We start from the raw sequence: 24939 nt of genomic DNA on the forward strand, positions 1-24939 counted from the left end.
GGGGGGTGGGGAAAGGTAAATTTCTTCTTTGTTTAAGATTCAAGGAGTTTGAATCACTGTCTATCTCTCCAGGATGCCCAGGGAGGGAAAGCCTGGGAGGGGGGGAGAAGGGGGGGAGAAACCTGATTCTCTGTGTTGTGATTCAGGAGTTTGAAGCACGGTGATCTTCTGGTGTACTCAGGGCAGGAAAGAGCTGGGAGAAAGAAAGGAGGGGGAAGGGAAATGGTTTATTCCCCTTTGTTGTGAGACTCAAGGAATTTGGGTCTTGGGTTCCCCAGGGAAGGTTTTTGGGGGGACCAGAGTGCCCCAAAACACTATATATTTTTGGGTGGTGGCAGCCTATCAGATCTAAGCTGGTAATTAAGCTTAGAGAAATTCATGCTGGTACCCCAATTTTTTGGACTCTAAGGTTCAGATGGGGAAAAATACTATGACACATGAGTATAATTTTGTTTCTGCGCAGGGCTCTATCTATTTTGACTCAACACTATGCATGACTCAGCAATTGACAGTCTTTGAGCACAAGCTGACATCTGATGCAACAGAGTTTTTGTTGCCATGTACTCTTTAGGAATAAACTCCTTCCAAGACAGTCTTCAGCTTGTCTAATTAGAGTATTAGCATCCTTTGGTTTCATGACAACTTAATGGGAATTTCTAGCACTGCAGACATTTTAACCCAATCTTTATAGTTCTACATTTTTAATAACCATGGATGGTTAAATGGAGTTATAGTAATAAATCTACTGTAGATAAATTCTCAGTCATGCATGTTCACTTTCTTATCCAGTGACTTTAGCAGCTGTCAATAAATAATCTAGAATGAATGAAAGGTTGAGATATTCCAGCGTCTTTCTCTGACCCAGTACTCTTCAGCCAGTCTACTAGTTTATCCTTGAGTTATCTGACTTAGCTATCTAATATGAAAGAAAATAGCTCAGTAAGAGTAGAATCAGTGCCATTTTCTTAGTCAAATTACAGATTTCACCTGTAATAAAGTATCCAAATGTGCGTGGCCCTTTTATGGCCTTTAAAATGTGTGTGCATTCGAAGTTCAATCTGAAATTGGTGGCCTGTAGTAGTATCAAATATAAATGCTTGCTTTTAGAAATTATTAACTGGCATCTTTGTTTTGTCTGAGTTTTGAGATTGAGAGAAAACAGAAAATGGAATATATGATGTTTCTGTTAGGGTGGTTCACTACAAACAGCATGATAACACTTGTATTTTATATTGTATTTAATAGACTGCAAATATCTGAATGTCTGTGGAATTGCATCTCATTCAGATTTAGATTGAAATATTATGCTGATGGTACAGTAGGTCAGTACAACAGCTGTTAATTTGTGGAAATGCATTTCAAACCTAGTTTAAATAATAGGTGCCTTAAAACACTTTTACTCCTTGTTCCTATTTGTACATCTTGAACATGAGTACATAATTCACATTCAGCTGGAAGACTCTTTTTTCCAGAACTAAAATAGTGGGTGTATTGCAAGTGAAGACATGGCAAAACTATATTATGTATACAGATTGTGCGGCACCTGCCTATCCTGTCCTCTCTAAAATCAGTGTTTAGTTCTCATCTTTTCACGGGCACTAAACTAGCTCTCCTATTTAAGAGCATCTTGCTCAAGACCTAGTCACCAACTTATCTCTCATCTCTCCCAGTGGAAATAGTATTGAATGTGTCCATCTGTGATGGTGCATAGTTTCTTCCTCAGGACTAATTAGTATGCTACTTTCCTTTGCTCTCAGCTCTATGCTTCCATTTTTGTTATCCCTTTTGTAGAAGACATGGACTAAATAGTCAAAAATGTCTAGAGATGTCGGGTGCCCTTCTTGAGATGGCCTAAATGGGTCTGATTTTTTTCAGAGAGTGGATGCTCAGTAATTTTTGCAAATTGGGACCTTTAAAGGTATCTTGAATTGGACACCCAAAAACTGAGGTACCCCAAATCACTCCTTAAAAGGCCCTTCAATTGAAATGAGGGTGAAAATTGGGCAGGTTCTAATGGAAGAATAAACTCTAATACTTGTACTATGGATCCTTAGTTTCCTCCATTCTTCCTCTTCATGTAACAGGAACGTGATGGGGGAGAGAGAAAGGGGGCATTAAGCCTCACTTGTATCCATGGTGTTTTGGGGCACCTGGGCACCTGCCCCACTCCTGGTGGTTAGTGAAGCCATGAGACTGTGCAAACTCTAAGATATGCTTCCCAAGGCCTCCAGCCACATCCTGTCCTCCTCCTGACATGTCCCTATCACAGGGGCTGAGAAGAGGGCCAGTGCAGAGACTACGTGGTGGCTCTGCACCAGTTGGCAGATGCCCCGTACTGAGGTGTTTTGGAGGGCTATTTCTGTCCTCTTCACTATCCCATAGCGCTACTTTAGGGCCAGACTATCCAGTTCTCTTATGTCAATATCAGAGATGTGGGTGAGTGACTGCCTTCCTTTATATCCCTCTGGAAACTATATTTGAGCACATATTATCCCTTAAATAGGCATTTCTTTGTATCTGATACTTCGCATACGAACCAACAATTGGCTAATAATGATTACATAGTGTGAAATAAAGACCCAACCTCCACATTTTGGCTGGCATTACTGGAGAAAATGCTGCTGTGCAAGAGCACGGTGGGTTAGCAATTAATTTACAACAGAAATTTTCCTATACATCTGAAAGAAGGCAGAAAGGAAAATGAGGTTCTTACAGTGAACTGAATTTTGTTTTAAATTAGCTGTTTTTCAGAACTTGCTTTATGAGCTCTTTGGTCCTGGGATTGTACATGCAATATCAGTAATGCAGATATCCCAGTGTAAAACTCCAGCTTCGTGAAAAATGTTTGCAGTGTGCACTAAGCTTAAAACCTGGAGTTTGAATTTCATACTGTAATGATGATTACGATTTGATTGGCTTCTCAGAAGTCATAGACTTTCTTTACATTTAATGTCACTGTTGTATTTAATAAAATTGTTTTAGCAATTAGTATTATTTAAAAGTGACCTGAAGGGCAGATGGGGCTGTTTGTGCCCTTCTTTTTCCCTGCTTCAAAATGTCTAAAGAAAGTCTGACAGGTTTGTCTGCTTGATTTTGCATTACAATTTCAGGTCTTTCCAACCCTAGCAGTTCGTAGCATACAGTATGGATGATTGGAGACCATGTAGCATTATATCATCATAAGTATCTAGATTAAAGCTTGACCAGTTGTGAAGAGAGGATTTTTAGTCACTTTTACACTTCACTATTGACTCCTTCAAAAGATATTTGCATCCAACTGTCGACAATATTCAATATTTTTGCTTGTTGGAGTTAAAAGATCTCCCACTCCAGTTTTCTGGTCTACCAAGGAGTCCTTTGGCAAATAAAGGAAAGATTTTGTCAATCAGGAGGAGGAAGAAGAAAAACTTGAAAGGGATAGGAGAGAAATGATAAACCTTTCAGGCTTTCTTTGTATGTTTTAAAGATGCAGAATTTTCCAAACCCATTTTTTCCCCTCTGAAAGTAACCTTAAGGTAAATTGGTATGTGTTAAGCTTAGTAGACTAATGCTAAATGAAGACTTGAAAAATGGATTTAACCTTGATAAGAAATGTCCACATTTGAAATATCTTCAAAAAGAATTTTAAAAATTAGAGTTCAATGTATTATTCTTAATGTTATTTTAAAGGTTATATATAATACTAATGAAATAACATTGTTAAAGTTTCTAGCTATAAGTAATATTTTTTCCTGGATTTTCTTCTCAGCAACCCGATAGCAGAAGGGTCAACTCTTCTGTTGGATTTTCTGTTTTGCAGCATACAAGCAATGACCCTTATTGCTTTGTGGAATTTTATGAACACAGAGATGCAGCTGCTGCATTAGCTGCTATGAATGGGAGAAAAATTTTGGGAAAGGTAAGTTGTATAAAAAAAAAAGCCAAGGTTTAAGAACTTAGATTTATGTAAAATGTTTAAATTATGATGTGAAGAATTTCACTGAAAATGATTAATCGCAGTCTTGCTTAAAAAAATACATCCTCTGATGCCTTAAAAAAACTCTTTATCTTGCTATTGGAGGACAGCTTGTGTAAGTTAATATTTGTAAGTGGCTTTTGAGTGTACATTAATTTCTAGTTTTATGAATTTTGCTAAATCTGTCATTTATTTTCAGGAGGTCAAAGTAAACTGGGCAACAACACCGAGTAGCCAGAAAAAAGATACATCCAGTAAGTAATACCACAGTATTACGTTGTGAAATATTTGTATAGAGATTAGTGTAAAAGTAGGTTGCAGTGAAAAATGTCTAAATATTATTGTATTTTACCTCTCATGCTGAGTTTTAATAGCAGAAATACCCACATTCATGTTTACAATTGAAGTCTTAAAACATTCCCTGTATTTTACTCTATTTTACAAATGGTGGAAACTAAAGAACATAAGAATGACCATTCTGGGTCAGACTAATGGTCCATGTAGCCTAGTATCCTGTCTTCTAACAATGGCCAATCCCAGATGCTTTAGAGGGAATGAACAAAACTGGGCAATTATTGAGTGATTTATCCTGTCTTGTCCAGACCCAGAATCTGGTAGTCTGAGGCTTAGGGACAGTCAGAACATAGGGTTGAATCCCGGACCATCTAGGCTAATAGCCATTAATGGACTTATCCTCCATGAACTTACCTAAATCTTTTTTGAGCCCAGTTATATTTTTGGCCTTTACAACATTCCCAGCAATGAGTTCCCACAGGCTGACAGCGCATTGTGTGAATTGCTTCCTTTTATTTGTTTTAAACCTGCTGCCTATTAATTTTATCGTGTGATCCCAATTACTTCTGTTATGTGAAGGGGTAAATAACACTTCATTTCACTTTCTCCACACCATTCATTATTTTATAGACCCCTGTCATATTCCCCCTTAGTTGTCTCTGCTAAATTGAACAGTCCGGAGTCGTCTTAATCTCTCTTCATATGGAAGCTATTCCATACCCCTATTACTTTGGTTGCTCTTCTCTGTACGTTTTCCAATTCAAATATATCTTTTTTTGAGATGGGGCAACCAGAACTGCATGCAGTATTCAAAGTGTTCACGTACCATGGACTTATATAGTGTCGTCATGATATTTTCTGTCATTTATCTATCCCTTTCCTAATGGTGCTTAACATCCTGTTAGCTGTCTTGACTGCCGCTGCATATTGAGCACATTTTCAGAGAACTACAATTACTCCAAGATCTCTTTCTGGAGTTGTAATAGCTAATTTAGTCCCTATCATTTTGTATTTATATATGGGATTGTTTTCCAATGTGCATAACTTTGCATTTATCAACATTGAATTGCATCTGTGATTTTGTTGCCCAGTCACCCAGTTTTGCAAGATCCCTTTTAGCTCTTCACAGTTAGCTTTGGGCTTAATTATTGTGAGTAATTTTGTATCATCTGCAAACTTTGCCACCTCACTGTTTACACCTTTTTCCAGACCGTTTGAGTATGTTGAAAACAGCTCTAGTCCCAGTACAAATTCTTGGGAGACCCTGCTATTTACCTCTCTTTGCTGTGAAAACTGAACTTTTATTCCTACGCTTTTCCTGTTTTTCAACCAGTGACTGATCCAAGCGAGGACCTTTCTCTTATCCTATGACTCCTTACTTTGCTTAAGAGCCTTTGGTGAGGGAACTTGTCAAAGGCTCTATGAAAGTCCAGGTACACTATATGGACTGGATCCCCGTTGTCCACATGTTTGACACCCTCAAAGAATTCTAATAGATTGGTGAGACACGATTTCTCTTTACAAAAGGCATGTTGACTTTTTCCCAACAAATCATGTTCATCCTTCTCTCTCATAATTCTGTTCTTTGCTATAGTTTCTACCAGTTTGCCTGGTAGTGCAGTTAGACTTACTGGCCGGTAATTGACAGGATCACCTTTGAAGCCTTTTTAAAAATCTGAGGTGGAGAAGTTAAATCGCTGTTGAATGTCTGATGGAATCCTTGAATTAAGTTTCTTGGGAGTTCCTGGATCTCAGTTCTTTGCTCAAACTCACGTTTTCAGAAGTATGCAAGGAGTTAAATTGCTGGATAGCAGTTAAATATTTGATTAGATAATACTTTATTTGCAGATCACTTCCATGTGTTTGTTGGGGATTTAAGTCCAGAAATAACAACAGAAGACATCAAGTCAGCATTTGCTCCTTTTGGTAAAATATCGTAAGTATTATAATCGATATTGCAAACATCAGTTCAGGGAAAACTCTAGCATAAGTTTTTGTTTTTTGTCTGAAATGGTATTTCTTCATCTTTTTGCAGATTGTGTGATAAGGTTTTCATTATATTGGGGTGGATGGTGAGATTTCTTTATTTCAGGTTGTGCATCACATGTTTATAAATACATTTAATGAATTCTGTTCTCTAATCTTGTTGAAAGCAGTATGCTTTTAACCTAATTTACATACAAAGGTCATACCGGTTTTTAATTGAATAACCAGAAAAATAACAAATCAACAGCTTCTGTTAGTGTGACTAATTTTTTTTGCTTAGTGTTTGCGTGCAGAATAGTGATTTCAAAAATTACAAGTGGTGTGTATTCCATCAGACTTGCCTATAGGTAGTATAGGAAAGCAGGTAAATATCAAGGTGTAATTTGGTGATGCAGTAAGTGTAGCTAGTTGTAAAACTTAGCTAAGTTGTGAACATATCTTGTATAATGTAAGTTTTTTTTTTTCCTGAAGTATGAAATAACTTTTCAATTAATAGAAGGGGGGGTTAAGTTAAAAGTGCTATATTTCAATGAAAAAATGCATTGTTTATATTTGTGCACACTTTTGCCAGTTAAGGGATAAATACCTGTCTATATTACATACTAGAGGTTAGATTTCAAAACATCTGTTGTGTTTTAATTGAACATGTTAAACATTACAAGAATTCTTGAAGTGCTAAAGCATGTATCTCTCTTTGAATAAGGTAGTGGCTTCAAAAAAGTACATTGATCTCATAACTTTCTTTTCAAAATCCTTAAAAAAAAAAAAAAAAAAAAAAAAATTTACACATGAACTTTCTGTGCTACTTTACAGGACTATATTTCTGCTAAGAACAAAAATTCTCATTTTTCTTGCGCTGTACACTTTTAAATGAACCATAAATCTTATTTCTTCTGCTATTTTGTTGTTTACTTTGCTTTTTATCTCTAAATGTGGTAAGTAGTACTGTTTAAAAATCAATATAAAAAGAATACAGGTTTCTATTTCTCAGTCTATATTTATACCTGAGACCTGCAGTTTTTCTAAAGTCCAAGTCACAATTAAAAGTAATAGCATTCTGGTTATTTTGCAGAATTGCTCATAAGAATGGACAGGATCTTGAAGGCTAACTGCAAGGAACTGTGCACACTGGAACTCAGTTGTAGATTTTTTCTCATTTCTATTTATTCTTATTATACATTATTTATATATACATATTTTAGTATTTACATTTTAACATTCTATATTCAGTGCAGTTCTATATTTCCAATCATTTTAACTTACTCACTAAAAATTTCTGTGTAAATTTGTTGTTTTCGTACTGGTGTGCTTAGCATTGTTGTTAGTTTTATTATCCTTTCTTAAATTTCTGAAAATGTCAATTTTTCAAAATTTACAGCTGCCCAAACTCCAAAATGATGGTAGAGAATTGACCAAGAAAAATAAAGAAATCTGTTAACCAGGCCATGTATGCCTTTTAATTCCTATTTTTTTTCCTCTTTTTCAATTTTTTAATATTTCATATATTTTGTATCACTAGGCAGGAGACATTTAACTATTTAGAAAATGCATGGTAAAGTAGATAGAACTGTTACAGTAATTTATAGAACAGTAAACCTTAGAGGACCTTAGCTAATAGAATTTTAGAAAAGGAAACTTTGTTCCTTTTTAAACTTCGAATTTGAGCATTTTAGTTTTAGCCAGAAGAGGTTATGTGGATAGGTTGCATGTTTATTACATGTTATTTTTTTGTCCTACTGCTTTTTTCTAACAGGTAAAGAAGCAATAGGGAGAGTTCAGGAATGGCTATAGTTTTAGGGCTAACTGAATTTATAAAAAAGAAAAACAAATATGCTCACAATACAGTGTGTGTGGTTCCTTTTAGTTTTTATTTTGAAGATTAATAATAATTCCCTCATATAGCTGTGCTTCTTTTCGCAGGGATGCACGGGTAGTTAAAGATATGGCGACTGGAAAATCAAAAGGCTATGGTTTTGTATCATTTTATAATAAACTGGTGAGTAACCATGCTGCAGGAATAATCTTTATACAGAATAGTATTTATGCAAAGCAGTGATTAAAGAGACTTGAAGTCATGTATATTGGTGGGGGGGGGGAGGGAGTCGAAAGTTTCAGATACTAATCCTGCCAGAGTCATCCCACCAATTTTTGTAATTTTACAGATTTTTTTCCCTCTTTTTTGTTTAAAAAAAGTTTTTTTTTCCCTGCCTCCTTTGCTGTGATACCGATCATTTAGGGGAAAATATTGAACAAAGTACTGTCAAAGAAAAGGTAAAAGTAAAGAGATTCCTTCCCCTCCCTCCCCCTCCTGTAATCTTAAATATAGTAGTAATGAGTAAAAATATTCCAGACAGAAGTGACTTACATTGACTATCCCTTTAATAGGATAGCTAAAATTCTTATTTTTTCTTTTAGAATTATATTAAATAAATAGTGTCCATAGTTAATGGTACATCCTCACTATTTGACAACAAGGTGCTTTTTATAAAGAGTAATTTTAAGTTATACCATATGCTAACTAGACTATCTGAGAACATATTGTGAAACGAATTGCCCACACAAGGTAGCTATGAGAAACAGAGCTATTTTTATACAGAAGTACTTGATGGATTGTTTACATAACTCCTCCATATTGCCTTCCTAAGCTTGTTCTGTGTATTGAAAAAGACAAATGTACAAATATTTTAGGGGCTTGGGATTATAACAAATATACATCTAGTGCTTTGTTGCTGGAAGTATTTCACATAGTTTTTTCATTTTTGTAATGTTGAGTGAAGTTCAGTTATTTCATCGTTAAAAGGACATTCCCTGATGAACATAATATTAAGAAACCTTGGTTTATTAAAATTGAAAACACTGAAACTCTAGTTTACATTCTACCGTTATGCTTGTCTAATTGGCGTTCCTTAATACAGACAGCAAAAGTAGATATCTTTTTTTATTTTTTTATTTTCTGATTCTCTTGCATTATCATAAGATCGTTTCGGTTTCCAGCCCTGCAGAAAAAATGCTGAGACTATTTATATTTATATATAGCCTAATTACATGATTGTTCCTTTTTTAACAGCATATCAGTGAAAACACAGTTCAGTTTGGAACTTAGTATTTTCTTAGTGTCAAATAGGAGCACATAATTTTGTGCCAGATACTTTAATTAAAAAACAACAAAACTCTAACTGATAAGAATACCAAAAAAAGGCTAGGTTTGTTACTTTCTTGAGTGGTAGTCTATGTAGATCAGCCGCTGCTTATTTTAAGTGTAAATAAGTGTTCTTTACAAATTACTTCCTGCATGTGCCTGTCTGCTTTTATCTGGTATCCCTCCCTTTCTCTGTCATATTTGAGTCTTATTTTCTTCCAAAAACATATAACACATAGAGCCAAACCTACAAAGTTCTGAGTGCTTTGTGCTGTTCAGTCCTGAGAGTGCTCAGCACACTGTAGGACCAGGATCACTGTTATCTCATCTGCTTCTGTTCCTGCTTTTGTCTTTAAGTTCCTCCGAATTTCCACCCACATATTCTCAGCTTTGGGAGATGGGAGCTGTCCTAGCCCCCATGACTCTGAAACAGTCTTCCAAACCGTGACCCCTATGACTCTCTCTCCTCCTTCAAAGTATCTGTATTCAGGGGTGCAGTTGTGAATTATGTCTGAATTAAGCTGTTCAGGCTATTGGCTGTGTTTATTTTCCATGTTTGTATGATGATGTTTGCTCTTATGGCTCTGTAAATGTTGGACTGTGTTCAGAGGTGATGTAGGTTGAATACCATGAAGGGGCAAACAGGAGCCTGTACCAGGGAAAAATGGGTGACATGAGGCCGTTAGGTTGGGTGGTAGAGAAGGTAGAGCCAATCTTAGCTTTGCAAATTCCTCTTTCCTACAGTTCTGCCTTCCCAGAATGTAGTATTTCCTCTTATATCACCATTTACTACCAAAATTTAACGAATATGCAACCAAGTTGATAATGGTTTTGAACACGAAGATGCAATACCCTTTTGCAGGAATTCCTTCTTGATACATAATTTGTCACACTGGAAATCTGTGGGTCAGGAACGTATTCGTTATGAATATTCTAGATAAAGGAATAAGATCAACAAAATTCATAATTGATTATGAACGTTTTTCTATATCCAGGTATAATAGGTTCTTGTTACTTTCCATCTGTTTGTTAAATGCTTTTTTGCATACTACGTCCCCCATATAGTTGCTGGTAAGAGACTATTGTATTATTTGAGCTTTTGTAAACTAAACTTGCATTTTGGGTTAATTTATTTTAGTTAAGATTGTTTTTGGTAATCATGTGACCTTTGTATAACGATCAGGAGACCACTGGGTATTCAATTATAGGCTTTATTTCTGTTTGCTTGTCTAGGTATAATATCCTTGCTATATACTTGTCTTCTGTTGTGTATTCTGTGCATTGGAAATAGCAGTTCACTAGTAAAGTAATTTTTTCATTACTGGATTTTGATGTTACTGCAAAATTTTTTGATGTAGATGCTTTAATATATTAAATGCCCGAAGTCTTGAAAACTGCAGTAACTTTATTAGTAACTGGTATTGCTGCTATATGTAAATTAATCCCAATGACAAATGAGTACATTCTCAAAAATAGTAGGCTTACTTATCTTCTTTTCTTGTCCATGAATGTTGAATGAATCTTAATTTTGATGTCCTTCAGGATGCAGAAAATGCAATTGTGCACATGGGAGGCCAGTGGTTGGGCGGCCGTCAAATCAGAACTAACTGGGCAACACGAAAACCACCTGCTCCTAAAAGTACACAAGAAAGTAAGATGCTTGTATTAACCTTGTACTAGCTCTCCAGCACGTGTACTGTTAAGCTGGACGTTACAATGTTCAGTTAGCAATACTCTTAAGCCGTCAGATTTACTTAACTTGTAATTTAGTATGTGTTTGACTGCCACATATTCAGGAATAAAAGGCCTAGTATATTAAATCATTATCATTCTTATTTTTCCTGTTGCTTTGTCTTAAAATATTGAGCAGATTTCTCAAAATGTATAATTTTGTAATTATATAAATTATTGGAAACCAAATCCTGTTTTAATGTTTTAAAATGACCCTTTGTATGTATAGATAGCACGAAACAACTGAGATTTGAAGACGTAGTAAATCAGTCAAGTCCAAAAAATTGTACTGTTTACTGTGGAGGAATTGCCTCTGGACTAACAGGTATGAGTCACTTTTATTGGGGGTATGGGAGACGTGTTAAACAACTAATGCGTTTTCAGCCCCAAGGTTGCTAATGAATTGGTTGAAAATGTCATCTGTTATAGATCAACTTATGAGGCAGACGTTTTCACCATTTGGACAGATTATGGAAATAAGAGTTTTTCCAGAAAAAGGGTACTCATTTGTCAGGTAAGGCCGTTAAACTAAATTTACAATTGTTTAATATATTGGTATTTCATGTATTGTTCTGTAACATGTACTTGAATTAGCAGTGCTATTAAATTAAAAGTTCTCACTGTTGCACTATACATTTGTAGGAGAAATTGAAGCTTTAAAGGTCATGGGCATTTGCTCCTCAGAAAATAAAGGCCTACTAAGGTAGCCAAAATTTGGTGTCAGATTTTTGCATTTCTTGTGATTAGAATTGTCTGAATATCTTTCTTATTGATTGATTGATTTTTTTTGATTTCTGGTCATTGGGGGTAAGGTTGTGTCAACCCAAAACAAAACATTTTAAACTTTCAGCAAACTGAAAAATGGAAAAAAATAAATCAAACCTCAAAACTTGTTTAGATTTTGAGTTAATAAAAATGAAATTGAAGTAAATTTCTAAAGTTTTTTTTGAATTTTTTTGTTTTAAACTAACTTGACAACACACGTTCACAGATGTTTCGACTGAAACAAATCTGTTTTTGGAGGGAAGAAGGGGAGGAGAGTCAGTCAACAATTTTTCACCCAGTTCTACTTGTGATGCATGCATGCAGTCACAGTTCTTTAAAGTAGTAGCACTGTCAATTATAGTAAAACATAATGTTAATTTCATTTCTATCTTATCTCTAGGTTTTCAACCCATGAAAGTGCAGCACATGCTATTGTTTCAGTCAATGGAACTACAATTGAAGGACATGTTGTTAAATGCTATTGGGGTAAAGAATCCCCTGATATGACTAAAAACTTCCAACAGGTAATTAAATTTAAAATCTGTTTTTAGTAGTGTGTTTTTTGCATAAGCCAGCTGTGTTACGTGTAAGATCTTTATCTCTCCCCATTGATAATTACTAATTTAATAATAATGTTAGACATTTAGTGAAATTGCATGGTGTGGTCTTTTTGGTACTGCACATTGCAGTTCACTACCAGGTTGGGCTTGCGGCTTTATAGGAACATAACTTCTTGTATGATTCAAGATGGGAAGCAGCTTTGGGAAATATCTGAATTCTAGCTAATTGAGCTACTGAAGACTAGCTCCATCTCCAGTCAATTATTTTATGGTGGTAATGAAACCTTAAATTCCTTATTGCAAAGGCAATTCTTTTTCAATCATTAAATCAAAGAATTGTAACTCCAGCAGTATCATAACTCTGTAGATTAAGGTTTTGTCCTTGCCAGAAACCTTAAATTTAATACGTCTGTAAGGGTACATCCACACTACACGTCGAATCGGTGTGTAGCGATGGATCTGTCGGGGATCGATATCTCACGTCTCATCTGGATGCGATAAATCGATCCCTGAACGTGCTCCCATCGACTCCGAAAACCACCAGGGTGAGAAGCGGAGTCGACGGGGGAGCCACAGCCGTCAATCCCATGCTGTGAGGATGGGAGGTAAGTCGAAATAAGATACGTCGACTTCAGCTACACTATTCCTGTTAGCTGACGTTGCATATCTTACATCGACACACATACACTCATCCTCCCACCCCAGTGTAGACCAGGCCTAAGAGCTGTACTATGAACTTTTTTTTTTTTTTGGCTAGGTTGACTACAGTCAGTGGGGGCAGTGGAGTCAAGTCTATGGAAATCCACAGCAGTACGGGCAATATATGGCCAACGGATGGCAAGTACCATCTTATGGAATGTATGGTCAAGCATGGAATCAACAGGGATTTGGAGTAGAGTAAGTGATTATATTTGTTTCAAATATTTTAAAAAAGGTGTGTTGCAGTTCTCCAGGAATGTTAAAACTGTTCAGTGAGCCTCATTTAAGATTAATTTGGTATCAGGAGTGCTTTTGGCTTCAAGCCTTTCCGGCCAAACCCTCTGCACTAGGAAGCTTAAGTCTGTTGAATTTCATTTACCTAAGTGGCATACTAACTCTGAAGGGTATGGTCTACATAACTGATCATTCATCCGCTCTTAAGAGTATTTAAAATATATGTCCAGAACAGTTTTTTAAAAATTGTCTTAATTTTGTAGTAATCTCCTGATGATTTCATAGTAATATTTTTCACTGCTGACTTGTCAGCATGTTCGCCCTCTCCCGCCCAGATGTGTCTCCATTATGTTTTCCTTTTTTATACATATGCATCAGTGATGTTGATAGAAGTTTGCACAGCTCTTGGAATAATGTTAACTCTTACTGTAAAATTAGCTGAGAAGTTGAGAAGTTGATATTGTTCGTCTGTTCCCAAGTGTGTTTCTTCAGTTAAGTGGCTTCAGACTGATTATGTTGCATTTACATTTCCATTTGAAATAAAGCCAGAGAAACTTGGCTATGGCTACAGCAAGAATTTATATTTAAGTACTATACAAAATTTGTCTCACTTAATTAACTTAGATTTAATTTTAATATTAAAGGCTTTCTTGTATTTGAATATTAATGGAAAAGGTGCAATACATATTGCTGAGTTTATAAAATTAAGTTGCTCCAAATGCTACCAAGTTGCCAAGTCATCAGCTCCTGTAGATAAGAAAACTGTATAGGGTCCGGAGAGCTCTTGAAACAAATGGAATGTTTCTTCTCCATCTGAGCGAAACCAAATTCTGTCTGTTTTTTGTTTAACTTGAATGGGGGCATTTAAAATTTATTTCCTTAATAATTCCCTTTTATGTATTTGAACAATACCTTTCTGCTTTGGAGATTGCTAGCCCATGCAGCTACTATGTAGGTTTCTTGGCTTGTGGTTTTTTCCAGAAGAAGGCATATTTTAGGAGAAGAACCTGCTCTAAAATCTTCCTGTATGTGCATTATTTTTGTGAGAAGTTGGGAAGCTTTTGACCTTGGCAGGAGTAGAAGGTAACAGAAGCAATATCAGATTTTGCATCTCTTTGTAAATAACTTGATTGGCTTGCCTTTTTTTGTTTTTTTAAAGCCAATCTCCATCTGCTGCCTGGATGGGTGGATTTGGTGCTCAGCCTCCCCAGGGACAAGCTGCTCCTGTAATACCTAACCAAGCTGGATATGGTATGGCAAGTTACCAAACACAGTGAGCTGGGACTCTGTTTAAATGTGTGTATTTCATGATAGGCTTCAGTTTCCAGTGATACTCTGAAGACTGGAATGTAGACACCGGAAGAAGAAAATATTTATTTTAAAAATGGAAATGTTTGGAACCTTTAGCACAGCTTTGCTTTGGTGAAGAACACACATGTCTTCTAGTTCTGCCTTTTTAAGTTTTTGTTCATGATGGATATGAACATGTTTTTCTTTGTGTACAAAAGCTAAAATAAAGTCAATAAAGACAATTCTGACTACAAATTTTGATATAGTAGGATAAATGGCTAATGAATTTGAACCTTAGATTACCATTCCATTTTTTTTGTTCTGTCTTCAGTGTTTTACATCCCTGTGCTTTTTAAGAGAAATGACGTTTGAAATACAGTAAGTTGCTTTCAGTTAAACACAAATCCTGAAATTTAACTGTGGACCAATCATTACACCCTGTAAGACAGTAGTGGTTTTTCAACAAATATGAGGGCATCATTCAGAAAACATACATGCTCTTGGAAATATTTTTTTTAAATATTTAATTTTTCTATGTGCTTAAAGAAGCTGAAGTCTGATACAAAATAAACTTTCAATCTAAGCTGAAAAACATTACTGTCTGAATTATTTGAGCAAATTTTGCTGTCCACATTCAGGCACATACTAAAACTTTTCAAATCTCTGGTTTGCTTTTTAAAACTGTAGTAATTGCATTTAATTTTGAGAAGCAAAAATGTTTTTGCAAGTATGGTGTTTGTATTAGTCAGGCAGTCATACTTGTGCTTTTTACATAAAGTTTGAAGGCTACACATTGTAAATATTTAATAACTACAATGTTTCAAAAGCATGCTCGAACATAGAAGTAGCTTGTAATTATTCAAAGTAATACTTAATATACTCTACTGCTTTAAGTGCAGTAGACTGACAAGAATGTGCAAGACTGACATTTCCAAAGTTGGCTATTATGTAAAATTACATAAATTACTATACAAAGAGCCTTAATTTTAATTTCATAAATCTTTAATGCATCACATTTTGGCATTAGAAATCTGAATTTTTTGCTTTACGTTATTGGGTATGTAAATACCTTCGTTAACAACCTTGTAAACCTATTTCAAGGTTATTATAAGTTGTATAGTATCTTGAGTGTTTTGAAAAATCTTGGGATGTTTTTTAAGTCTAGAAATATTTTGCCCAAGAATTTTTTAACAAGATTGTTAAAAACATCTTATTTTACAGAATATTCAATGTGCCATTTGGTAAATGGAGATGCAGTTGAAACAGTACACTGAGTTGTGACTTATTTTTAACTAAAGTTTTTGTCTTTATGGGTGGTTTGCATGTGATGAACCTGTACAGAGGCTGGGTTGTTTGTGTACTGAGTGTGTAAATGGATAAATCATGAAGATGTTTAAATGGTAAACTTGGGTTATTTCTGAATTATTTTATGGATACATTGATATAAACTGCCTCAATAAATTTGAAGTTGAAAATGAATGTAAGTTAGCTATAAGTACTGTGTTTTACCTGTGACAGCTAGGGGGTGCAAATGTTTCAGCTGTATGTTTGAATACACTGAGACAAGCACTGATTTTAAAAAAGCATATAGGACATGCTGTGGTAGTCCAGTGAAGTAAACTTGCATTAAAAATGGATTGTTGCATTTAAAGGGTTTACAGTTCCAGAAGAGAGTCTGAGAATCTGGATATTTTAGTCTGTTCTATTTCTTTCATAGATATTATTTTAGTTTCAAGGTAGAATAGGATTTTGAAATGGAAAATTGCTTTAATATTACAAATCTAGCCAAGTAGTTAAAATGACTACACATCTTACTGTTTTAGAGAATCGAATGGTTTATTCATTCCTTTTTTGCAGCCAAATCACTTACAGAATCCTTATCTCTTGGATCAATTTGAAAGGAAGGAGTTCTAACAGAAACTAGACAGTGAGCTAAATTATAATTGCAGATACATATATGCAACTCTGATGCACACCTTATGCATGCAATAGTGTCTGGAGTCAATGTGGAACCCCAAATGCTTGTGATGGCAGAAGTTGGCCTTTATCTCTCTGTTTCTCCTTTACCTGCTGTTCTACTTAAGCTAGAAATTTGGCTAAATTTTGTATATATGTATATCTTGAAGCGAAGATCGGCTAATACATTGTAGTCTAAAAATTTCACAAATAAGTCTGACTTTTTATAACGTTTATCTGGTTAAAAAAATTTAATGAATCCTGAGTTGTTTGAATTTGCAAGTTACTTTAAGGTTTGTTGTTTGCTTCCATGTGAAGTGTGGGGGTTCTCCTTGAGACTAGGTGTTGGAATATAACTAAAGAGGTAAAATTGTTGATATGTTTTGCGTTTACTGTGACTTGAGCAGTATGTTCTTTCATGAGTTTACTCAATATTTGATGCTGCCAGTACGTTACCACATAAACACCCAATTGAAATTGGGAAGAAAACTAAGGCCTTGATCCTGCAAGATCTCAGCACACAGATCTTAGAAGTCTGATATGCCCACTGCAGGACAGGGCCCTAACTGATGTCTCTCTTCCTCCTCCTGAGAGCCACAGTACACCGCGACCTCGATATAACCTCACCCAATATAACACAAATTTGGATATAACATGGTAAAGCAGTGCTCTGGGGGGCGGGGCTGCGCACTCCGGTGGATCAAAGCAAACTCGATATAACACGGTTTCACCTATAACGCGGTAAGATTTTTTTGGCTCCCAGGGACAGCCTTATATCGAGGTAGAGGTGTATTTGTCTTTCTCAGTTAATTAGTTTCTTCTAATTTGTTTTTTTTTTAATGTGGCTTTTCTTTAACACTGATATTTCTTTGCAGTAATAGTCAAGATACAGGAGTCTCGAGTGTCTTTAGACTAATGATTCCATAGTACCTTGAGGAAGAGTTTATACTTTGATTGCTTTATTCTCAATAACATTCATAAATACACCAGTGACAGTTACCTTTCATTTTTTTGGCACCAAAGAGCCTCTTGCACCATTCTGTTTTTATGAATGACTATGTTGTAATCCTCCATGCTCTCCAGTTGCCGAAGTCGTCTACTACATTACCCCTTGCAACTAGGATTCTGGATTTCAAACAGCCTTGAGTTTTCGTGGCTGAAGTTGATGGGTGAACTTGAGGCAAGGTTGTAATCAATGTTTTCAGAAAACATTTAAATAAAAGCAAAAAGTTATAAATGGTTTATCCTGTATTGTCATTTAAGTTGTCATCCCTCTACCTTTTACTGTAAATTCTTAGCAATAATACAAGACTGAAATTGTAAACTATGTGCATGCATTTATGTGTATAAAGTATTTTCTATACATATAATTTAACATATTTAACAGTGATCTGTATGAAATAATTATTTTTATGTCACAAAGTTTAAAGTTGGACATGAAACCTAACTCCTGCCTCCTTGAGCGTATGAATTCCAATAGTCTTCAGTTACTATCTTTTTCTGCAGGACCATCCCATTCCTCGTTTATTCTGAAAGATTGATAAGATCATTGTGTTGAAACCACTTCACTCGTTTCATGTATCATCTAACTTTTGTAGTGAATGAAGCTGGGTCCTGCATAAAAAGTAGTATGATTGACTAATAAAAGGCTGTCCTGTGTCTACATAAGGGGCAGAGTTAAGAGTCAGTAGGGAACATAATCTTCTGGCATTTTGAGTTTTCAGTGCTTCATGTGTTAACAGTGATGAATTTCTTTTATCATGTAGAACTGTTTTGTGGATAGCATTGAAATGCTCTGTCCTGTACAGTATGTGTATTCCAATGAAGCAAGCAAGGGCTCTCTGTTTGCTGTAATTTATTTTACAATAGATTAGACATGGTTCTTTCAAAACCCTGCTTCATGCCATTTGAACCTTCACAAATAATCTCCCTGCATCTACATATGATATAAAGTATAGTTTCCTGCTAGTATGACATCGGTAGGAAGCTATTACATTGTAAGTCGACTGCAAATTTATACCATGTTTATATTAATGTGCAGTACCTTTCCAACATTAGCAGATTGTTACTGTTTTTACTGCATAACTGTGCTCATATACACAGTGTCTTTTTTAAACCTTCTTCTTAGCCAAATCAAAACAGATTATTCCCACATTGCTGAAAGTCACATTTAAAACCTAGAGATTTAGGTCCTGTCAAATTTCACATCAACCAATTCCTGGTGAACCTAATCAATCAGTTCCAAAAAGAAGCCTTGAAGTTTTTTTAATTGCAAGTGTTTTTTCACCACACCTCAAGATGATGGAACAATTTTTCCTTTGACTTCTCAAAAAAATCACGTAGAACATGAAAACAAATGTAGAAAGTTTCATCCTCAAAGGTAAGTTTGACAAATAAATAAGCGACTGAAGAAGACCCTCCAGAATGGAAACACTTGTGTATTCCTAACTACTTCTTCAAGTAGTGCCCCTGTGGGTGCTACACTGTAGGTGTGTCTGTGTCCCTGCGCCTCTGATCGGAGATTTTAGGTAGCAGTATCTGTTTGTCCCACACATGTGTTCTGCCTCAAGGCTAACTAGCATTGTGCAGGCAAACCCCTCTTAGGCTGGGGTGGTCAAGAAGGAACTGAGACCAAATAAGTCTTTCTCTTTACCTTACAGTATAGAGTTAGCTTGATTTTTTTTTTCTTAGTTATATAATGTTTCCGTTATTTTTTTTCACCATGTTGAAAATTTTTTTCCCTGTTCTCCCCCCCCCCCCCTTCTTCCTGTCTAGGGATCGCCCTCAGTAAGGGGTATGCTTGGCTTCCCCAGGTTTAAACGGTGCCTGTCCTGCCATGAGGACACTCCCGCTGCATCTGGTTCCTTGGAGAGCTCACATTCTGCAGAAGAGTACTCTCTCCCAACAATTGAAGGTTGGATCCTGAAAAAAACGAGAGTTAAAAATGAAACCCCTCTTCATGGAGGGGGATACTCTTAAACCGGCGTCCAACCTCGGTCCTGAATCCCATCCGTGGCAAAGATTATCCCAGATCCTTCCACTTTTAAAGAGGGAGAGCCAAGGAGGAAATCAAACTGACGCCTGACCAGTCAGAGGAGATTGCCATTGCAATTGGTCATCTTTGGACCGATGACTCCAAAACATAGTACCCACAGGATGTATCGCTCCCCCAGTGCAGACACTGCATGTAACCATAAAGATCTGAAGGGTTCAGGCTCTGAGGTCGTAGCACCAGCTGTCAAAGGCAAGAGCAAAGACCATACTATCTCTGCAAAGGCGGTACTGACAGGAAAACTTTTGGAACCAACTACTTCCAAACAATCCTTGTCGGACCAACCATTTCATGAAGATCTCTACTGATTTCCTTGGTACTGGCAAGTCTGCACCAACAAGCCCTGATGGTACTGATCATCACAGTACCACAGGACTTTTGTTTTTCCTGAGATCTCATAGTGAATGAGACTCCAGAGTCCCTGTTGCTTGGTACCAGCACATCTTGATCCCCAGAATCACCACGGGTACCATGGTGTATGCCTTCAGTCTCCTTGTCAGCTCTACCACTATCCAGCAAGGACTCAGATAGTGATGAGGATGATATCTTCTCACCTACATTCACATCATGATCCATTTCTACATCAACCAGGGCCCTCCTAGTTGCATGCTCAGTCTGAGCCTCAACCTTCTTGGTATGACCACCTGTGGATACCACCACCCATGCCCCCCCCCCCCTGGCCATACTGGGACCCGTGTCATGGTATGAACCCCCACTCTGAACCTTAGTGTCCAGAAGATGGGGTACCAGCATGAATTCCTCTAAGCTTAATTACTAGTTTTGAAATGATAGAGCTGCCACCACCCAAAAATAGTGTTTTGGGGCACTTTCTGGCCCCCAAACCCTTCCCTGGGGACCCTAAAACCCCTTGGGTCTCACAACAAAGGGAAATAAACCATTCCCCCCTCCTTTCTTCTTCCCAGATTCTCCCCTCCCTGGGTAACACTGGGAGATCCCTGTGATTCAACTCCTTGAATCTTAAAACAGAGAGGAAATTCACCTCCTCTCCCCTTCCCAGACTCTCCCTGAGAAAGAGACAATAATCTTAACACAGAGAGAAATCAGGCTTTTCCTCTCTCCTTCCTCCCACCAATTCCCTGGTGAGTGCAGACTCCCTCTCCTTGGGTCTTACACAAGATAACCAAAAAATCAATCAGGTTCTTAAAAAGAAAAGCTTTTAATAAAAGAGAGGGAAAAAAAGTAAAAAGTTGTCTCTGTAAAATCAAGATGGAAAATATTACAGGGTCTTTCAGCTTATAGACACTACAGAGAAGCCTCCCCCCAGCACAAATACAAGTAGCAACAGAGATACAATCCTTCCAGCAAATATACGTTTGCAAATAAAGAAAACAAACAAAAAAAAGACTAAACGGCCTTTCTAACTGGTACTTACTAAATTGAACAGAAGATTAGAGAGTCTGTATACCTGTCTGGTCCCTCTTAGATCCCTGAGAGAACGGAGAACAAAAAAAAACAGCAGAAAACAAAGATTTCCCTCCCCTTGGATTTGAAAGTACCTTGTCTTCTGATTAGTCCTCTGGTCAGGTGTTAGCCAGGTTTACTGGACTTGTTAACCCTTTACTATCTGTTTATGACAACCCGTGGGAAGCCTACAGGCACCATAATTCTTGGGCATTTAGTGTGTCCTACCAAGACTCAATAAGATGGTCTCCTTAAGCCTCTATTTAGAGCCCCAGAACCTCAAGAGGAAACTCCTGAGGAAGAGGAGACCAGACTAGAAGAGGAGGCTATACCACCAATGAATATCCCCCTGCGATGAGGCGGTGATGCTCCCTCTACCATCCAGGGCGGATGATTTTAAACTGTTTTCAGGATCTCACAAAAAGGGTGGCAGATACAGTACAAATTCCTCTTGAGGATGTGAAAGAGGCCCACCACAAGTTGATAGATGTATTGCACACCTCCTCTGCTGCCTCCTCAAGAATTGCTCTCTGGCAACAAGGTACTTCTGGATCCCACTAAGGTCATTTGGCAAACGCCAACCTCTATCACTCCAACATGTAAAAAGGTTAATTAAAAAGTACTATGTGCCCTCCAAGGATGCAAATTTCCTTTTTTCGCATCCTCCACATAACTCCATCGTTATGGACGCTGTGAATTCCTATGGCCAACACCCTTATGGCAGAAATTGGAAGAGACATGATTTATTTGATAGGAAGGCATACTCCTTGTTGACTTTGCAATTCAAGATTGCTAATTACCAAGAATTAATGGTGACGTATGACCACATGAACTATGCTAAATGTAATGCATTTATTGATCTGCCAGAAGCTCAACAGGAAGTTTCAAGCCATCATACACGAGGGACAGTTAGTAGCGAGAACAGCACTCCAGACCACTCTAGATGTCATGGATACAGCAGCCCACTCACTATCTCTGACAGTGATGCGACGGGTGTTGGTTACATGTCTCAGGACTGCTGAAGGAGGTGCCAATGACAGTCGTAGACCTCCTTTTTGAGGACTCCAAACTTTTTGCAGACTAGACCATCTCATCACTCCATACTTAAGGACTCCAGGGCCACAATACACTTGCTAGAGATCAACACACCAGGACAGAAAAGGAAATTCAGTCCCCAGTCATCCCATTGATCCTGACCACCCCAGTACCCACCACCATAGTGTTAATATGAGCCATAGCAGAAGAGGCCTAGGATTCAAAAGTGAAAATTGTCAGACCCTCAGTCCTCAATATCTCAGCCCTCGTCCTCGAAATATCAGTTTTGATGCCTTGGTCAAGGCCCCAGGAGCCACTCTCCCACAACTTCAAATATGACCTACAGATCTTCTATATCCCTTTTGGATGTCACCTCACTCTTTTCCTCCAAAATCGGGAAAATGTAACTTCCAACAGATGGGTCTTAGAGTACCCATTGGAAATGATCTCCATCTGCTTCATTACCTTCCCTCTTCAGGGACCCTTCTCATGAGAGACTTAAGACAAGAAATGGATCACCTGCTATGCGTAGAACTTCTTCCTGTATACCTCGGAGGCAACCACTTTTATTTCCAGTATTTTCCAGTTCTCAAGAAAAAAGATTGGAGACCCATACTAGATCTGAGAGCACTGAACAAATACATAAAGGCACAAAAATATCACACTAGCAGTGATTATTCCATTTCTTGAGCAGAGATGTTGGTTGTGAGCCCTGGACCTCCAGGATGCCTGCTTCCATATACCAATCTAGCCATCCCACAGACAATTCCTCAGGTTTGCCTTCAGTCAGGACCATTACCAGTACAGAATACTTCTCTTCAGACTCTCCTCTGCACCCAGATTATTCTCCAGGGTCCTCTGTAGAAGTTGCTCATCTGAGTATGTCAGGGATCATGGTTTACCCTTACTTGGACGACTGTCTTCTGAGAGCCCACTCCTTCAGCAATGCCCTACGGACTACCCACAGGACTATGGATCTATTCACACTATTGACTATGCAAATCAATGCCTAAAAATCTACCTTGATTCCAGTAGAGTGCTTGAAGTTTATAGGGGCCAATTTTAATTCAGTACAAGCTAGAGCACTCCTCGGGTGACACAGATTTCACACCTTCATAGAGACAGTTCAAGCCAACCATGCCTACGCATGGATCAGGTTGGTCTACACTCCAGATAAACAGACTAGACAAATCTCTGTTGATACTCTCCAGGGTTAAACACTCCCAGAAATGGTGGAAAGACCCTATGAACATCTGTGCAGTGGTCTCATTCACACAGCACCATCCTCCCCACATTGCTTCTAACAGTGGATGCATCCCTAATAGGCTGGGGAGCCCCACAGGTTCAGGGCAAATGGTCCCCCACAGTTGACTCTTCATATCAATCTTTTAGAATTAAGAACAGTCAGAAATCCTAGTGCACACTTTCTTCCACTAATCAAGGACACTCATACGAAAATCATGACAGACAAGATAGTGTGCATGTTTTATATAAATCAACAAGGTGGCGCCAGATCATCCTCTCTGTGCACAGAACCACTAAAGTTATGGAATTGGTGTATTTGCCACAATGTTCTCATATCAGCCACTTATTTGCTGGGAGTACAGAATATAAGTATCAGGCAGTTTTAGCTGCAAGTTCTCACATGGCCATGAATGGGAAATGAACCCAGCAGTGCTTCACTGCACATATCGCTGGAGAACCCTAGTAATAACCTTGTTTGCCATTTACCTGAACAGGAAACACGCACTCTATTGCTTCAGAACCAGCCTCAGGAAACACTCATTAGAAGATGCTCTCCTCCTCCTATAGGACAGAAGCCTTTTCTACACTTTTCCTCTGTTCCTTCCGATGCTGAAGGTTCTGATGAAAATAGAGAAAAAGCAAATTATACTAATTTCTTCCACTTGGCTGAGACAGACTGTGGCACCCATACCTGTCACAGCAAGCAATGTGTCCATCAGTCCCTCTTCAGCCCACTCCTCACCTCCTCTCAGAATGACAGACAAACCCTCCATCCCAACTTACAGATTCTCCAGCTCAAGGCTTGGCTCCTTCATGGTTCCAGCACAGAAAGCTGCTGCTCCAAGTAAGTGCAAGAAGTATTATTACATTGTAGAAAATCAGCTACCGACTGCATTTACCTGAAATAATGGGAAAAGATTCCAGGTTTGTTGTAATTCCAAACAAATTCCACTGGTATCTTCCTCCATCCCCTTCATGCTAGACTACATACTAGACCTGAAGAGGACAGGGATATCTTTTAGCTCCCTCAAAGTACATCTCGTGGCCATAACAGCCTTCTGCCAAGTGATAGAGGGATATTCTATTTTTCCCATCCACTGACAGAGATTCCTCAAGGGAATAGAAAACCTCTTTCCTTAAACCAGGAACCCTGCTCCAACCTAAATGGGACCTAAATTTAGTTCTAAAGAGCCTAACTAGAAGATATGGTCACTTAGTTGTCCTCTTAGCTCTGTCAATGAAGACCATGCTCCTAGTAGCCCTCACCTTTGCACGAAGACTAGAGGAAATAGCGGCATTAATGGCACACACCCCTTCACAATTTTCTTTAAAGAGAGAGTCACTCGGAGGCCACACCCAAAGTTCATCCCCAAGATGACTGTTGTCTTTTCACATGAACCAGCACATTCACCATCCCACCTAAAGTCTCATCATGGCAACAGGGAGACTATATACTACATATGCTTGATGTTAGGAGAGCCTTGGTCTTTTGTTTGGACAGGACAAAGCTCTTTAGGCAATCTGCTACGCTCTTCCTCTGTATTGCAGACAGGTGAAAAGGCACAGCAATATCCCT

At 37.7% G+C, this 24939-nt stretch overlaps 1 protein-coding gene across 3 annotated transcripts in view; it reads left to right on the plus strand.

Annotated features, from left to right (window-relative positions):
• Window positions 1-17851, plus strand: part of TIAL1 (TIA1 cytotoxic granule associated RNA binding protein like 1) — a 28660-nt gene extending 10809 nt beyond the window's left edge. The window contains exons 3-12 of one of the 3 annotated variants that reach the window (XM_075072508.1): window positions 3749-3898; window positions 4155-4209; window positions 6098-6185; window positions 8156-8231; window positions 10917-11025; window positions 11335-11430; window positions 11535-11619; window positions 12271-12394; window positions 13188-13327; window positions 14523-17851. In XM_075072508.1, coding sequence (XP_074928609.1) covers window positions 3749-3898; window positions 4155-4209; window positions 6098-6185; window positions 8156-8231; window positions 10917-11025; window positions 11335-11430; window positions 11535-11619; window positions 12271-12394; window positions 13188-13327; window positions 14523-14640 — 1041 coding nt within the window. In that variant the 3' untranslated portion in view covers window positions 14641-17851. Of the gene's footprint in view, window positions 1-3748; window positions 3899-4154; window positions 4210-6097; window positions 6186-7607; window positions 7683-8155; window positions 8232-10916; window positions 11026-11334; window positions 11431-11534; window positions 11620-12270; window positions 12395-13187; window positions 13328-14522 lie in introns of those variants that run through there. The other 2 variants (XM_075072509.1, XM_075072510.1) reach the window with 2 other exon arrangements.
• The last annotated feature ends 7088 nt before the right edge of the window (window positions 17852-24939 follow it).

The sequence above is a fragment of the Chelonoidis abingdonii genome, chromosome 15 (assembly GCF_003597395.2).
Source record: "Chelonoidis abingdonii isolate Lonesome George chromosome 15, CheloAbing_2.0, whole genome shotgun sequence".
Lineage (NCBI taxonomy): Eukaryota > Metazoa > Chordata > Testudines > Testudinidae > Chelonoidis > Chelonoidis abingdonii.